The following is an 18,804-nucleotide window of genomic DNA, read 5'->3' on the forward strand; positions in this document are numbered from 1 at the left end:
CCAATGCAGGTTAAAACTTACTTAAAAGTTACTCGCGTCGTAAGGTTTCATATTTTTCAAAGTCACGGCGATAACAAACCAGACATTTCTCACTATAACAAATTGAGTCGATAGTAAATAAATATGCTTGCGGACGGTTTGTACAGTTGATCGCGTATAAGGCTGAAGGTGGCAAAAAAAAAAAAAAAAGAAGAAATTTACCGAAATCAGGTAATAACACAGCATGCTTGATTTTACTACTTGCAGCGTCAAAGTCGAACGTAATGTTTGTTTGACGATGCTTATTCTTTGGTTTGAACGAATTCTCATTGTTTACTCGGAAGTATTCCGCTTGGCTAACGACACGCCTTACTGTTAGCAGCCCAAATAAAGGTAAAATCCGTGTTTTTGACCGAATCGAATGGGACCATTTGTTTAGAGTAACTCGATCCGCAGCTGCTGGTATGTGCCAAGATGCGATAGCATGCTATTACAGCATGAGAGTTGGAAAATATTGCGAATCTTGAATCAAAACGGGGACGGTCACAGTCAACAATCGAATAAAAAGTCTCAAAATAACCGTAATTTTTCAGAGCTCTGTTGAAATCGTGGTCAGGGGCAATCTGTGTTTATACCAGCTGCCAAATGTCGGTGGCCCAAATTACCAAGTTGGCGAACTGAATGCTCGAAAACGCCTAGACCACAGATGCTACGGAGGAAATAGCTTAGCCGTCAATCTGGCTGTATTTTATTCAATAATAATACTGTGTACGAGTGCGAAGGAGCGAAGATAATCGTACAAGAGACCCAACGCGTACATCGGCAGGCTAAAGAAAAGGTATTCGCGGATCGTGGTTTGGCAATCGAACGATATACCCGCAAATTCTACTCTCCGGACACCGATCTATATACATCCAAGAATTTTGTCAACGGCATATGTGAGATTGAAATTCATATCCGTGAGTAAAAGATTCGCAGCGCGCGCAGATTTCTTCTGGTGGTTTGCCAAACGTCTTGTAAAGCTGCGAGCTGCGTTGTAATACTGCACGCACCTTATACGTGGTATACATGCATACACCTGTGACACGGCATGAAACGTTCACGTTCATTTAGGCGTGAGGTGCACAGCGATTGCATAGTTTATTTTTTACAATTTCCCTGTACACGCAATCGCTTCCCCGCCTACCGACATTGCAATTCACGAAACTCTGGGAATAGATTTATATTTTTCTCCACTATTTCGGCGGCTACAGCTAGTCGCTTAAACCAACATGCGAAAATACACGGAACCTGGGTTTTCCCGCGAATTGACGTAATAGCTATGGGCGTTTTCACGACTCAACGCCAGCGCATCACGGGTGCGTTGTAAATGCGATTTTTATCACGCAGAGGAAGATGCCGATACCGCGGGTTGTACGCGTATAACTTGATTCCAGCGTGCCGTTGGTTTACGGATCGTACCTCCGTACATGTATGTGCATAAACAACCGCGGTCTCAAGTCGATGTCGTACGTAAAAGAAACTTGCGACCAGTCCATCGACACGCGATCTGTACAACGTCTCCGCAACTTGTTTTAATCGGGGAACTCACCCTTTGCGAAATGTCTCGGAGGTCGCGGGTTTATTATAAGCATGGAATTTCTCTCGCGATGCAGCGAGGCGTAGACGCTGCCGCTGGAGCGGTCGCGGAGCTTTTCCGGCGACATGATGTGAAAAATTTCGAGCGATAAATAAGAAGAAGAAGAATGACGGGGGCGGATGAAGGCGAGAAAGAAAAAGCGTGCAACCTTAACACCGTTCTATTTCTTCCGATGCATCACACCACAGCGTAGGTAGGGTGTAATATAGTTTTGGTGTGACGCAAGATGGCGACGACGCGCGAGTGGAGGGAGAGGCGTCGGGACGCCGGCCGTCTTTGACGACGTCGCCTGGGGCTGGCTCGCAGAACCGTTCCAACTTCCACCGCGGTCGCAGCCATCATTGTGGGTCAAGTTTTTGAAAAAGCGAGAGAGAAAAAACTCACCCAAGGAAAACATAGCAGTCACTCTCGAAACTATATCGATATCCCTCCCCCCCAGCCCCGGTCGGTTTGACAGCAGCACGTGCCGATCGTTTCTTAACAATAACGGAAAGCAATAATCGATAAAGAAACTAAATCAACGTCTGCAACAGTCGATCAACGATACAGAGCAAAAATGGTTTACGAAAGCGACTTCTACACGACCCGGCGTCCCTATTCTCGCCCGTTGGTATCCTCCTACACTGTCACGGTCAGTAAATTGCATTTGACATCGTCAAACTATTCAATACTCAGACTTGCCTCGATGCATGAGAAAGAAAGAGAGAGAGAGAGAGAGAGAGAGAGAAAGTGGGGGAAGAGTGTGAACATGGAACGGCAAATGGCTGGAGGAGTATCATTAATTAAGAGGTAGAGAGAGAACCAGAGAAAGGGGGAAAGAATGAACGAGAGAGAAAGAGTAACTAACAACCATATATATGTAATGAGTCGAGTGTCATTATTTACAACTAACACGTCATGGTATGTCGATGCCGGAGTCAAAGATGCTGCAGAACATATTTTTAGCTGCACATCGGTAACGGAAGATTCGTGTAAAAAAAATATGACGGAATTTGGATCTTTCATCGAAATTTATGGTTGGCCCATCCGTTATATTACCGAATCGACGCGATGCTTTCACCCAGAAAAGACGTTGAAATCTATCTTTGAAACAAACAATACCCTCGATTCTTTGTTATTGCGCTTAACGATTAGATATTTTTTGTCGAAATCATGCGAACGAGGCAGCATCTTTGACTTTGAATATTGTAAACTTGCGAGACGCTTGAAAATCTTAAATCGATGACCACAGTTGATTTTTCCGAATCAAATTCTTGACAAACGATATTAAACCGATCGATCTAAGAAATGCCCGCGCTGACCAAAGTGCACGATGTACTCGTACCGCAAGGCAATCCCTTGCCAAAGTCAATGGATTTGATTCGGAACAACTCCTTTCACAGTCTTAACTTCCACACTTTACTCCTACTTTACTTATACCGCAAATTTATACCTGTAACACACACGCGGCGTCTCAGACAAATCCTTGCTATGGGAATCTGGCTGCGATTTCCACAATCAGCTGGAACACTCCTTGTGATCTACTGTTCGTCAATCGTTGTGCAGAAGCATGCGTTCCTCGAAGGAACGACACGAACGACGAGGAATCTAAAGCTCGACTTTCACAGTCGGCCGTGCAAGTAAACGAAGAGAATTGCTATTCGAGTTTCCGCTATAAACGAAATTGCTTTATATAAATAATTTCGAGAGGGTACTCGGGTCGCAGGTTGTCCTATTCATAGCTGAGCGCCCATTTTCCGGGTCCGAGAAGCGTTAAACTTAGATATGCCGGAGCCGAGAAAATATCTTTGATCTAAGGCTCGAAAGATGAAACTTGCTGTGGTAGATATTCATCGCTCGAGACGACCAGACGTTAAAAGACTTCGGACATTCCGTTTACAGCTCGCGATTGGTGGCGCGGTTCTTTCCTGCAGGAGATAAAAAAAAAAAAAAGAAAAAAAAGGGAGATGCCAGAAGTATGAATCTCTCGTGGCATAAATAGAATCGTTGACATTGGAGGAGGTAGGGTAAAAAAAAAAAGAAGGTCTACGGTTTGAATTTATATTTCCTCCTTTCGTACCGCAAGTGCGCCGAATTTCGTTGAAGTAAAAAAGCTGACGTTGTCGGAAGTCACGAGCCCGCGACTTGGGTGCTACCGCACCTTTATAAATTTTGCGACTTCGCGAAAGCTGAAAAGAATTTTCTACGAGAATATCGTGCATAGCTGTAACTTATAAGCAGAGCACGCGGAGGACGGGCGGCGGGAAAGGGTAGCGGAGATGCAGAGATCGTCGGGTGTTGCGTTACGCTGCCCTAATTTAGACGCGCGTGGTCCCGGCACTTACTTCCCTTCCCTTCTCTTCACCTTCGCTCTTTTCCCTTACGCTCCGCCGCCCCCACTACGCTTCGGAGTTTATTCTTTCCTATATTCCATACGTTTGCGCCAAACTCCGGTGGTAGGGTGGGCACCGATCGGACCGGCCAACAATACGAAATATGCATGCGTAGACCGTGTAAAAGTAATTCAGCCGCACGCAGGCGCGCGTCACAACTTGAAAAGCGGGATAGGTGGATATATGTATATGTAAAATTTTTCACGAACACCATTCGACGTGCCAACTTTTCGTTCCTGCGATAACTTGGCTGACATGCCTCGGTGTATACCCAAGTATTACAGGTGCACATCATTTTTTTTATGCATTACAGCAGCGTGAGATTAAGTAATTGTTTTCACATACGTGTGTGCGTACGTCCAATCTTACTGCAAGCGTACATGTATAAATAAGGGAAGAGTGTGGTGTGGAAGTGAAGACGTCGAAAGGAGGAGGAGGAGGAGAAGGAGAAGGAGAAGGAGAAGGAAAAGGAGAAGGAGAAGGAGAAGAAGGATAAGGAGAAGGAGGAGAGAAGGAAAAGGAGGGTTCCGAAACAGTCGGCGAAGAATACAACGTAGTCCTGAGGGAGAGGCGAAATGATTAATTGAAACGAAAAGAGAAAGGGATGAAATAACGCGCGGAACGAATGAATACCTGAGTAAACAAGAAACGAGTATACGCGACATGAGGTGTTAACGATGTTTGGAACGAAACATTCCGACTTACAGAAGCGGGAGTTGTTCCCGTGGGAGAAGGTGCCGTTCGTCCCGCGGCCGTCTCTGGTTCCCGAGCCGTTTACCGTCTGGGGTCGCAAAAAGCAGGACCCGCAGAAGGAGTTTTACCAGTACGCGACGCTGAAGGAGAAGGAGGGCACCGTGCGCGGAAGGGACCGAGCTAAGGAGGATCACACGAGGCAGCTTATCGACGGCGGGACGATATCCAAGGCCGGCCTCGACGCCGCCGCCGAGCTAGCGGCGAAGGGACACGTCTTCGAGAAGGGAATCCTCTCGAGGCAGCCGGGCGCCGAGAGGCACGCCTCCACCCCGGCGACCGGGAGGACCAAGATCCTGATGGCGCTGCAGAAGCCGTCTTGGTATCGGTTCTGAGCGACGCCGACGCCGATGCCCCCCCCCCCCCCCCCCCCCTTATCTCCTCTGGGAATTTTCACTTTTCAATTTTTCCCCATTTTCATAGCTTCGAGCGAAAACGACTAACTCCCAGGGTTGCAGATTAAGTGTAATACTAGATTGTACGTGTGTCGTTGACGTTTTGTAGAGAGAGAGAAAAAAAAAAAAACATGCGCACGGAATAAACCACACATTATGCAAGGGAGTAGGAGAAGGAGAAACAAAAAATTATCACACCCACTCTGCGAACGCTTATTATCTTAAACTTTACGATAAATTACAACGCTTGTAGACCTATATGTACCTCAGGGAATTTGCGTAGGCTGTATCCGTAAGATTCGCACTCGGCGTGTCAAGTATTCACATGCGCACCGCAACGTGTGAAATCCTCAACCAAATTGCATTTTACCGAAAGATGTGTATTCTTTATTTTTCTTCTTTTTTTCTTTTGTTTCCACATATTTTACGCCTTATATTATCATACTAGCTTTCCATTGCAATTTTCAAACAGTTATTATCGTTACTTACTAATGTACGAATACCGTAGGCACAAATGAACAATAAACGATGTGCGAATAATTTTGAAACGTGTTGTTGTATGCATATTTTCGGTTGCCTGTGTATCAAATGGTCAAAAGTATACGATAATAATTAGCATTTGGGCAATCGGCGGCGAATAAGACTCCAGCCTTGCGACCTTTCACCCGTTATACTTCTTTCCTTTTTTTGTTTTTGCCTTTCGCACGATCTGAGACGTCGTGAAATGTTCTTGAAACCGCAGCTCACCCTCGTACGAGACCCGCGCGTACGCAACGCCTACCACGGCAATAATCGTGCAGTTGGCAAGGTAGTCGAAACAATTACACAATCGAAACGACGTGTGGTCATACAACTCGTTCGTTACCTATACGTTATACAACGACACATGTCCCAAATATCTCGTCAATAGAACGTATTTATCATCTGCATACTGCGGGCACACCACACACACACATGCATACGAATTCTGATGTATGGTACATGCATATACAATGCCTAATTGATGCGCGCGTGTGTGTGTGTGTGTGTGTGTGTGTCACACTGTACATAACAAATGATATTGGCCTCTGCACGTTGTGTGTCTACAAATAAACATATTGATGTAGGTACGCGTAACAACAATCGAGATAAATCAATTGTTTCATAAAAGGAGTCCCTACCGAGTCAACTAACCAATTTCCCCCGCAATGTTTCTGTAACTATAATACACACAGCTATAGTTGCTAGCTCCAATTTTTGACGGAGGAGTTCCGCACTTTTGTGAATACAAAAACTTGGAAAGAAGATCGGTAATCGGTCGTTTCACTGCACGTCAAGACGTTTTTTGTCCGACGAATAGGCGAAAAATCAAGAGTACGCCAAAGTTAAATCTTCTTTCGAGCAAAAGAATCCCCATCATATTACTAAGCCGTTTTAGCACACGTCTCGAAGTTCGCCGACATCCGAGAGCGCTCTCTCACCGTCCGCAAACGCTTCGTAGAAATCTTTCCTTGCTTCCGGCCGTGCCGGCTGTTCGTTGTCATTCCTACCCGCGCGATTTCTGAATTCAGCGATTCAAATTCCACGCCCGATCCGGCGGCACTTTTTTTAAAAATTATTACCACACACTCCGTAACGGCAATTCGCTTGTAAGTCCAACAACGCATGCAACGAATTCGTCAAAAGTTGGATCCCGTACCGCATAGCAGTGCCCCACCTAAAACACTCATACATATCTATGACGCACCGTGCACCTGCAGTGTCCCTCCCCCGATTCCACCTAGGTGCTCGATGGCATATCATACCTACCTAAAATCGTACCCGGGTACCCGAATCCTGGCTGCGTCGTAGGCGAGCGAAGCAGCGTATTTAACCGAACAAGCAGATAAGCAAATATAGTCCTCGAGAAACGTACGTGATGTAGTATATGCACAAATATCGATGTACGAATATAGTATGATTACGAATTTGTCACGTGTATGTACATATATATATATATATATAGTATATTTAGAAATTATATCTACATGCATTATATAAATGAGAGGAGGAGATGAATGTTTTTGGAAGGTGATGAAAAAAAAAAGAAAATAAAAGATAAAAAAAAAGAAAGAGAGAGTGAGAGAGAGAGAGAGAGAGAGAGCGAGAGAGGTAAGACCGGGAGAAAATTGGCGTGCCTCAGGGACGAGCTGGTTTTCCAATACGTTGTTTCGCCTTGTGTACTCCGAATCTAGACACCCCGGCACTACGTGGTGCGCGACCTACCGGAAATCGGGGGCAGGACCGCCCAGGAGCAGTACAGCTACTCGTACAGCAACACGAGCTCGACGAGCACCTCCGCTGGGGACCCGCGATCCCGGCCCCAGCGATCCACCTACAACCAGGAGCACGTCGTCAAAAGGGAGAGCGGCCCCTACGGCAACTACTCGACGGAGAGGTCGAGCAGCTCTTCGACCGGCGGCGGCCCCGGCGGTTATCGCTCCACCTACGATTCCCACACCTCGGGTCGCCTACCCGGCGGCACAACCTACCGTCACTACTCCTACCGCGTCTAACTCTCCCAAGCTCCTCGACCCGATATCATCGTCGTCCTCCTCCTCCGCCGCATAGCCCCCGATTACCGCAGTTTGACGAATTCATCTCCCCTGCACCCCCTTTCCGCCATCATCCATCCACCATCCAGCCCGCGATTCCCTCGCGTTCGAACTCACTCACAGTACCCAAATGCAGGATCGAAAGGTTCGTTCGCGTACCCACGCGCCTCCGATTCTTAGGCGACGTGGCATCTCGATACGGTTGCCGATAAATCGCAATTGAACGTAAAATATAGATGAGAAGGGACAACCTTGTGTGTAACGTTTAATGCAGCAGCTGGTACTTTTGGTGAGGTCGAGATTAAATTTGTCCTAAACCCCGCACTGACCGTGGCTGTCCGATTTCACGATATTGTACCTACCTACACATTAGTACTACTGACCAACTTGTAAGCCTCGATGTCCGATCCTCTGACAAGATCATTCATTCAAATAAACACGCCGATCACGGTGTGAGTTGTTGATTCTTCGCTGCATTTAGATGGATTGCAAGAAAAAAAAAAAAAAAAAAACAGGAGAAAGAACAGAAAAAAAGTAGTAGAACTTGATGTGATCGCAGGATCGTTGCAAATCGCAAAAAATAAAAATATTTAACACTGGCACGAGGATATTGCGGCGTATAATCTCGCTGTAATATAATGTAAACGTACAATGATTAACAAATCTTTTAGTCGCTATACTTACACGCATGTAAGCCTCAAATCCTCGAGCTCTTGAATCAAAATCAACGAGTATCGAAAATAACCGTCAAGTAGAAAAACAAATTACCGCAAAAAAACCCAAACACTATTAGATACGCCACGTTTTGTAACTAACGATAGAAGAGAGTCGATGAAATTAATGACAACTGAGAGTGGAAAAAAAAAAAATATATTATTACGATTAATACAAATATTATAATGTAGCGCGAGCAGCGTAACAAAGTGTGTAAATGCTTGAAACCGGGCGAATGACGAATATATTACGCTTAACACGATTAACACATGAGCCCGGTAAAATGCGTTAACGAACTTTCATTTTAACCCTGATAACATCACCTAACTATAGACACACAACGGGAAAATTGGCCAACTAGGATGGAAGTGTAGTTTTCGCAGTGTTATGTAATGCGTAGCGAGAGAGAGAAAGAGAGAAACAGAGAGAGAGAGAGAGAGAGAGAGAGAGAGAGAGAGAGAGAGAGAGAGAGAGAGAGAGAGAGAGAGAGAGAGAGAGAGAGAGAGAGAAAGAGAGAGAGAAGGAAGAAAGAAATACCGACGCAATGCAAACGTGTTGCCTTCTTCGTTGTGATCGTTCCTCGTTTCGACATACATTTCTCGTCATTTAGACGGTGATTGAAATCCGCCAAAGGTGAACTACTCACTACATACGTAGTACCGCCACTGCCCTCTTCCACTCCACGCACGGTGTATCGTGTATAGACCACACGCGTCGCACACGCACCGCAGCATGTCCGTAGAGCCAAGAAAACCGAGATGGAATTATAGCTCGACGGATAAAATAAAACTGACAATGAGTGAAAATTAGCTAACCCTGTATTTATTTGTATCTATATTGTCTCCCATGTGATCCTCGCCCCTGACCGCCGCCGCCGGGGTAACGCAAATTCCACCGTTATGAAATCTGCCTCGATATCTTGATCAACGCTACGCACGCAGAGTCCTACAGTACTACCTCTTTCCTCCGTCATTCAGGTGAGCAATATTCGTTAATATCTAGCCGTTGAAAGAAAAACTTCGATAAGCTGCGTCGACGTAGTCACGATCGATATTATAAGTAACGAGCAGTAAATCCGAAACCCACGAGAGAATGAAAGCGTAACGCCGCTTGACGACTAACGATAAACCATGCTGCAACTTCGGTGGGTTATTAGCGAACTTTTTTAACCTCGAGAGACGCTTGTCGCACAGGTCTGCAAACAAAAAAACTGCACTGATTTTTTTTTCTAATACTGTTCCTCAGAGATTTTCCTCACTGAAACCGGGAAAAATACTCAAAAAGCAAGTTCCATCGCGTCAGGTTTTTTCTTGAACCCGTAATTGCAGTTTCGTTTCAAGTGAAACCACCGTTTAATTCGAAATCTGTGTTACATCCTATTCTCGATTCTATGAAACCTATTCAAAAGTGATTTCTCACTTCCATTTAATACGTATTGGAGAGTGCAAGACTCGAGAACAAATACAAACAGAGTAGGAGAGAATGGAAATTTTATAAAGAAATTATTTGTTCAATTTTACAATAAATATTTTTTTAGTTCGATGTAATAAAATGGCGGATTTTTTCATTATTGGTATGCGTTTTTTATGCAAACATCTTGTGTTTCGCAAAAATACAGCACAACGTGACGTAGGGAAATGAGAGTCATTTTTGGATTCAGCGAAGTCGGAAACATAATATTTTCCTAAAAAAAACATCTCATTCAGCCGAAGAAAATTATTTTTTTGCAGACCTGTGTTATTCGCTAGTATCCAGGTAGATCTGGAACTCAGACACACGTGCGCCGCAAAGCTAACCGCTTGTAATTCGCCAGAAGGGCGTGATCCCCTGTGTGTATAACATACCGTAACACCACGTTAAAGCATCTTTGCAACAAGACACGTATTTGGCGAAGCTGACAATTTTCCGCCGCGACTCGCTTGTAATCCATACCTATACGCAGACAAACCTCGACGCACAGAGAACAACACGTAGAATTAAAAGAATCGTATCACCAGGTGAGGTCGTATCCTCATATGCCGTACGTGGCGCACAAAAGGCTAGTGACATTTGTCCACACGCCCGTACACACCATCTACCACACGGGAACACCGCTACCCATCAGGATTCACTCGCGGGTAAGGCCGAGCGTTTTGGCCGCCGAATACAACAGGATACGGGACCTTCCGAGGTCCTCGAGCGCGTCCTACACCGAGAGATACCTGAACTCGAAAGACAGCATCGTAAGTTACAATCAATCTGCACACATTTTACACCCACTCGCACGCAGCGTACATGCGTATATACATATGTCGTACATGCCCACGTCCTACGTCGTACGAGTGTCGGAATACGGTGGGAGCAGAGATCGGCGAGTTGGCGCATCGTACAAGATTGTACATCGGGGTAACGGGGGTAATGGGGTATTAGCCCGCGGACGACGAGTCGCGGTGAAGGGGTGTAATAAATTCTCTTCTTTCTCCAGCTCTTCGACGACGAGGCCAGGCAGATACGCGCCAAGGCCGACGCCCTGCTTCGCCGCATCCACGTCTTCGTCCCCCGACTGCCGGCGAGGTAACGTATCCTTCGATCGAACGTCGTGACCTTTTACTTTTTTTTTTTTTTACACGCGTCGATCGCCGTAATCGACGCGCACCTTGTCCCCCAGCGATTTCCACGAGGACATCGTGCCGCTCGAGCGTCTGCGTAGCGACGACTACATCCGACGACTTCTCAGCGCTCGCAAGAACGTCCAGAAGGAAATGGAGCTCGCGCCCTGGTACACCGTCCCCGAACAGCGCAACCTCGGCAAGGGCCATCTCGCCTCCGTCCAGTACGTCGGAGGGAGGCCCCACTCGCGCAGGAGGCCCTACTTTAAGGTTGCCGACCTCAGGCCCACCGACATTCTGAACGACGTCAATCTCCTCAGCTTCTACAGCAAGAATCGGCAGGCCGCAGCTTACGCCTGTGAGTAGCCCTGCGGGGAGGTTGAATGCCGATCAATCGCGGACGACCGAATCCCGTCAGCGTCTCTGGCTCGCCTATTTTCTTCGCTCCAAGGCGTTGCCCGGATCTTGTCGGATATCTAACGCTATATGTACACATTGTATACCCGTGTATCAGGGTGTTTCGGAAAGAGAAGAATTTCAGATTTTCCACCGCGACAGCCCCTAGAAAGTTTTTTTGTTTGATCATAAGAAAGATTCTGTCAAAAAGATGAGCGTTCTACGTTACGCGGAGGATCGCGCTCGTTTGGTTTTTCATTTTATTCACGTATTTTTCAATCAACGAGGAAACACGTTGCAGAACTTTTACAGTAGGTATCTTTCTTTCGACCCAATTGTGGAGTGCCACGATTGAAAATCGGAAATTAATTTTCTTTGTGAAACACCCTACCGCGTGTAGAGGAAACTCTGCCTACAGTTGTGCGCGCTGGTTCACGGTTTGTGATTACCGCCGATTCTTGGTGCGAATAAAATATGCGAACTGCGTTGACAATACACAATACACAATACACAATACACGACACGACACCAACGACACGCGGATAGAATAAGATTCACGATCAGTGCGAAGACGAGAGAGTGAAAGGGAGAATGAATTTTTGCAACTCCATACAACATTTCTCAATATGCGGTACACGCGTACTTATTGCAGGACACACGTACCCACGATGCGCGTACATTTGCATACGTATGTTTATGTGTGACACACGGTTATTTTTTGTTTTTTGCAGTTTGTTGTACGTACACGATTGAGTTGTTTCCCTTTTGACTTTTCTTGCATTTTATCGTGACTGTGTACGGTTTGCAAGGGGATAGCTACAGCGATGAGATCGCATAGTGTAAAAATAAGCGCATATTTGAGAGTATAGAAGGGATGAAGTGGTAAACATATGACAGCTGATGAAGGAAAGAGGGAGAGGGAGAATAAAAGAAAACACGGCCTCGTGACGCCGTAAACTGTGTGGATTTTTGGTTTTTGTCAACTTGCATTTTTTGTATGAACATTTTTTTGTGTTGCTGTGTAATTCGTTATACCTCTATTCATACACTTCTGTCTCTTACTGTGTCTAATTGTAGAGTGATAAAACGAAACGTTAATTTGTGTCTAAACAGTATAAAAAAAAAAAAAAAAACAATTACTGTACTCTAAAAGAAAAGTTGTAATAGAAAATGACGCGTAACGAATATGGTGCAGGGAACTGTCACTTCGTCGTAATTCAGCCCACGTTGTATACAAATTTCGTTACAATCATAACTCCAACATTTCCGCTCCGCCCACGTTGACCGAAGGCACGCTTATCGTACGTCGATGGGAAACACTTAAGCAACGTTTCGGTAAACACCGCGGAAAATCGAATTATCACCGCTTGTTTATCGGGGGAAAAAAATCGTACCGGGGAGGAAAAACTTGAAACATTATCTGACCGGTGAGTCTGTGTAATAACTATTGTCTGGGTATAGGGCACGTCTAGCGAGGTGTTCAGGTGATATCAGATCAGGGCACACGGGTGACACTTTTGGGAATAAAGTAGCAGTGGTTCGAGCGATATTTTGAACGTTTCAGGCCAGGGATGGAGAGAGCGTGTCCCCGAGCTGAACGAAGGTCCCGCTAAGTTGAAATCGGAAGAGGAAGCTCCCTTGCCCGAGCTGACGGAGGACTAGAGACACATCCTTGCCGATTCCATACCAACGACGACCGATCGAACATTCATTATCGCATACGCAATTAAATTCTTTCGTATACAGCAGACAGTCGGCTGTCATATTCGTGTACAGAGGGATCTTAATTCAGGATGTGTTCAGTACAACATCTGTAATTAATTTCTCGACGCAAGACTTCAAGTTCGGCCAAGTGTTCGAGTTACACGAGACCCGTCATTAGATCGATGATTCCAACCGTGATTTTATCCCTCGACGAAAATTCGCCGCGACATGCATGTTCTCGATGCCTGCATACCTACATGAATATTATACACACGATTCGAGATTACTGTAACACTTGCCCATGTTCTGTGAATTCGATAGAAATTTGGTTGAAAACGAGATGAAAATAAAAAATTACATTTAAAAAAGCCCAATATTACACTGGTTTCTTTAAACTGACATTGAATTCAATGTGTGACGATGTCATGTGTCTGCCTGCACGTATGAGTATCTCTCTATACCTATATACCTATGCTTCGAGGTAAGCGTTTTTTTTATCTGCGTATCTTTATGTCGTTTTATTGTTAGTAGTAACATGCGTCCGTTTATCAATAGTCACTTACGTTGTGGTGTGATAACGTCGTTCGAAGTTGATTAACAACAGTCCTGACTATCGTTCGTATTGTTTAAATATAATCAAACTTTTACTAATAGCACCGTTATTATGTTCACATTTCCTCCTCACAGCCGTTAGTAATTATTATTCACATATCCGCAATCATGTCGCAATTCCGTACGATTGTATCCTCATATAAATTGTACCTATGATTTAATTGCTCACGTACATTTATTAATACCTTATCATTGATCGTAGTTGGTGCTTCAGTAAGACATTATGTTCACATTATCATACGCCCGTTAAAGAAACAAAGATACGGGCGGCTTTGTGACCGTGATCACTTGACTCGTCTGTTACGCGTAGAAGTAATAATTCGCACAGGATTACGGGAGAGGAGAAAAGTAGACCGAAGGAATAGCTTTATTTATATAATCCACAATTTGCATACCGTGAACTAAGCTACATCGACTTTGGACCGACTATTCGAAGGCTGCACTGTTACACGCGCGCATCTTGGCCCCTTTGTAACGTTTTGTGTGCTAGAGTACGTGACTAGTAGAATTACGTCACCAATTAATATATATTAAATAACTCGGTCAATTCTACCGTAACACATAACATATAATTGTCGTACGTGTTTTCGCAGCTCCCGTAAGTCCTCTCACCGACAGAGAACAGCGAAAGGGTTAGTAGACGCTACGGTACGCCGCATCCTCGATTACGCAAGCCTGCCCGGGCATCGCCACGGTTAATCCGCATACGGCGGTCGGGTGTCAAAATAGCGAACAGACGCCAGACCGCTAGGCGAAATAGTAACCTTGGCGATTCTAAGGCCGGCTTACGAGACAGGGCGTGACAATAGAATGTAGTTGATGTCCCTCTGTCTGTTGGATTTCAGCACGAGCGGTTGAACCCGAATGGACGTCAACGCCGGCGCCGGCGCCGCCGCAGAATGCTGCATGTAAGTGTGTCCAGACGTAAAACCAATGTCTTGTCCCCGGAACACAGAATGCGAATGAATTAATAATTTACCCCAGGCTCAAGTGTATCCCGTTCTCGGTCTTCCCAATTCTCTGTGTTTTTTAGCTCCTCCTCCGCCAGAGCCCGAGGAACCTGTTGTCGAGAAGAAGAAGGAAAAGAAGGAGAAAAAGGAGAAGAAGAAGGAGAAAGAGGGTAATTCCGAGTCCCGCGCCTTTCATCGACTTCGGTCAACTTGATTGAACCCACGTGTCAAATCCCTGTCGATGTCAAACCGTGATTAACAGTACAGAGAAATTGTATTTGTCGGTCACCCCGATCGAATGACCTTATCGTTAGTTCAATCGTGCATACACTTGTATAGACGTTTCCTTGAATGCATAGATCGCAATTTTCGTACCGGAACGCGTGTCCCTCGGAAAATTTTCAAAACACTCCGCAGCGTTTAGAATGCATCCCCGCGGGCATGTCGAAGACGAACATCTAAACGTAACCCGCACCGCACGTACGCATTTTTCTTATAAGTATTTACGGACGTTGCACATTATTGGTACGCATGCAGGAATCTACGAAGTACAGGTACCCGCGGACACGCTGTAATAGGATACGACCACCATCCCCGTACGATTTTGAATAAAGGCTTGATATTAACGAGACGATTCACTGTACTTTGTGCAGATAGGATGACAGCCGCCGAGGAGGAGGCAGCGTTGAAGAGGGCCGAGGAATTCCTAGCGAAGCAAGCCGAAGAGGCTAGGTGAGTAAAAAACTATGCAAACAGTAACCAGCTGCCTCATGGAATTGATTCGCTAGCCTAGCCAACCGGCAATAACGATATAACCATGAATCCGGCAGAATCGAGGCGGAAAGAAAACTGGCAGCTGAACAAGAGCGTCTCCGGCTGGAACGAGAGGAGGAGGAGGCAAGAATCGCCCTGGAGAGGGCGCAGGAGGAGGCGGAGGCCGAGAGGAAACTCGAGGAGGCGAGACTCGAGGCTGAGCGAATCGAGGCGGAGAGGATAGCTCAGGAAGAAAGGTGCGTCGCGTTCGTATATCGCGTAGAATTTCGCAACGAAGCCTTGCCTTGGGGTACAAGCAACGTTATACGTCTGCCATTGAATGTTACACGCCTGTTCGCGGGCAGTGCGAATGACTTGCAATTTTTCCTCAGTTTTTTCTTTATTTAAACGGCAAAATCTGCACGCCTCTTGGAGTAATTCTCTAGTAAATCGATTGTTATTGACGCACGACGATTTTGCGCAGATTGGCACTCGAAATTGCTGAGATCGCTGCCGCGGAAGCGGAGCAGGAGAGACTCGCGCTCCTGAAGAGGACCGAGGAGGAACACAAGAAGCAGCAGGAGGAAGAACGCCTGGCCGCTGAGGCTGCAGCCGCCGCAGCGGAGGCCTTGGCCGCGGAAGAGGCCCAGCTTGCTCAGGACGCGCTCGACGAGGCTCAGAGAACCCAGCAGGAACAGGAGGAGCGGCAGGATGAGACGATCGTCGACGAGGAGCCTCAGGTGCGTCGGCTTATCGTTAGTGGAAAGTGATCGGTAAATTTGGGAATATCGTTTTAGACGGTGTCTTCGAATCGAATTCGTATGAATATTCATTTTCGTGCGGTACGATTTTGGGCCGAGAATAGGTATGATCGTTCGAAAGTTTAAGAATTTTTTTTTACCTGAAAATGCAGAAGACAAATCTGGAGTATAAAGTGAATGACAAAATGAAAGGGTGCTGCCACTGCAGTGGCTTCTGTGACTGAAAGGGTTATAAGATGATCTTCACGAACTTCTCTCGCATTTTTGCGCTGTGCAGATCGACGAGGTTGCCGCCAACGCGGATGACGAGGCCAACGCCGGAGCTGAAACGTTCGTCGAGGAGCCGGTCGACGTCGAGGGTGGCGACAGCAGACCGGAGGAGGATCCGATCGTCGATAACGACGTACCGCAGATCGAGGAGGTCACTTCCGGCGGGGAGGATATCTGGGGGGACAAAGAGGACGCGTAATCCTGCCGCGGCTCGAACGAAGAAAGAATAAAAATCCAATATTCCTCTCCGACTCACTCCTATATACCGGCGATCGCGTTATCACCTCGAACGTATTAACATACAGTATGAATATAGTTTTATATACCTAATACATTAATATCGTAGACGTATCTACGCGTGTATAGAAGTATATTATACAACTCGTTAACTAGTTTATCTTACTTGCCTTCTTGTCGGAATTGAACAATTTCACAATACCAAATAGGTACATAATTATATGTGTAGACGTACCGCATACCCATGCAGTGTACAAACAATGACAACGAACGTTCGTGGAAATACCATCAAATATTGGGACGAATCACCGTTTACGACGCGTAAACAGCTTAAATTCTAACCCTGAACATATTTCACCGTATAATAATATCATAGGGATTATGGGCAATCATTTACTGTAACAATATAGACGCGTAACGGTCGCTTCGTCGACTATGTCGACGTGTGACAGGCCGCGAAGTGATCAATTTTGCGATTAATAACACCCACCTTGGACCACCGACAAATCATAGAAGAATCACAGGACGTGTGATAACCTCACGTGCAAATTATACGGGCAACGCGCGATATATCTCTCTATGTTATTAAAAAACAAAGGACGTGAAACACGAGCGCATAAATTACGCGCGCAGATAGAAAAATTCTACTCATCATATGTATACTATATATATATATATATATCTATGCTTATGTTGCAACTATTATAAATGTGTATTGTCATGATATGTTATCTATTTTCGATGTATTTTATCCACGACTCAACAATATACGTGCCAAAGTGTTTGGATGCGGAGTGTTTGAATTATTACAAATTAGCCACTCCTCGCCCTTTTTTTTTTCACGAATCATACCTTCTTCCATTTCCTGCCAATCCCTAAACTATACGTTACCGAGTAACGTGTCGGTATTTCGATCGAAGCTAAGGACAAGGAGATGAATTTATAGTTCCAACCGATTCGAGCCTCCGTCACTCGCCCGGGGGTGGATTTCTTTTTCCCCGTGATAACTCGCAGTCCGAGGAACAACGGACAGGGCGTCGCGCTCATCTCCTCGTTTATCGACAGAACCTTTCGTTTCCTTTCGACTTGGTAGGTACGAGGAAGAGCGTGCTGCGTCCTATTCGCCCGTTCGTAGTTTCATTTTCGTCGGAACCCGTATTGATCCGAGTATTTATAGACCTGTAATTAAGGTTCGCGAATTGATCACGGTGGAAATATTGATACAAGTCATCACGGCTCGACGCGCTGGCAAGTGTCTAAAAATATATTCGCGGTCAAAGTTTCCACCATCGAGATTGCGTGTATTTTAACTCGCACGCGATTCTCACACAAGCTGCAGATCTGGTCTCGGCCTCGACGCTGATTTTCCACCGACATAGGTACGTGAACATCTGTGAACATTCGAGAGTAGACCCTACAGGAGCAAAAATCCCCTACGTACGGAGACGACGACGTTTGTCAACGGGAGAAATTGCCTCGAGATGATAACGCCCGATAGTCCCGTCGGAGGGGGGGGGGTTCATCTACGATCACTAATTCTAACGGCGAGCACCTCGTATATTATTCGATACCTAATAGGTAGATATGTGGGAATAAAGCTGCGCCGCGACTACGCTGAGATGACTTGGTTGTTTGACATGTCGAATGACCAGGTACACGGAGAGAATAAAAGTAACCATGTCAGATATGTTCTTTACTGTAAATGTAGCAGATTTTACTTCGCAAACACGAGTGGTTTTCACTGATTCTACAGTAAATTCTGCATTTTACAAAGTATATTTTACCAAAAACCCTGACGTATCCCTTTTTTCCTGCAGGTTGGAGTAAAATTTTCTCTTTTTCTTCCCTCCGCGTATTGTCAGGCTTACAATAATGAGACAGAATATCGCACGGCTGAGTCGTCTGGGCGAGGAAGCACCTTAATACCTGGATTATCAAACACCTGACTTGGAGATTACGGGGAAAATTTTGCCGATCTACGCGAATCGCAACGGTATTCGTGAGAATCGAGGTGACACATTCCGGTAAAAATCCACGGCTGCGGTTTGTCACGTGTCGACGGCACGTGACGACGGTCACGTGCGGACGAACGTAGCATGTGTCGTGTCCCG

The 18,804-nt window shown here is 45.7% G+C and overlaps 1 protein-coding gene across 6 annotated transcripts; it reads left to right on the forward strand.

The window, feature by feature from the left end:
• The first annotated feature begins 1,897 nt into the window (after positions 1–1,897).
• On the forward strand, positions 1,898–17,481 carry LOC124309390 (uncharacterized abhydrolase domain-containing protein DDB_G0269086-like). Of its 6 annotated transcripts, XM_046773025.1 has the most exons (12): positions 1,901–2,249; positions 9,364–9,399; positions 10,420–10,644; positions 10,887–10,975; positions 11,070–11,368; positions 14,316–14,354; positions 14,568–14,630; positions 14,756–14,842; positions 15,326–15,404; positions 15,503–15,682; positions 15,910–16,165; positions 16,464–17,481. In XM_046773025.1, the coding sequence occupies exons 1-12, from the start codon at positions 2,175–2,177 to the stop codon at positions 16,653–16,655; spliced, it is 1,620 nt and encodes a 539-aa protein (XP_046628981.1). In that variant the 5' UTR covers positions 1,901–2,174; the 3' UTR covers positions 16,656–17,481. The 6 variants fall into 6 exon arrangements, with proteins under 6 accessions (XP_046628985.1, XP_046628986.1, XP_046628982.1 ...); XM_046773029.1 differs by lacking the exon at positions 10,420–10,644 and having other exon boundaries at positions 1,898–2,249; XM_046773026.1 differs by lacking the exon at positions 9,364–9,399 and having other exon boundaries at positions 1,900–2,249.
• The last annotated feature ends 1,323 nt before the right edge of the window (positions 17,482–18,804 follow it).

This window comes from Neodiprion virginianus, chromosome 7 (assembly GCF_021901495.1).
Source record: "Neodiprion virginianus isolate iyNeoVirg1 chromosome 7, iyNeoVirg1.1, whole genome shotgun sequence".
NCBI classification, from domain to species: domain Eukaryota; kingdom Metazoa; phylum Arthropoda; class Insecta; order Hymenoptera; family Diprionidae; genus Neodiprion; species Neodiprion virginianus.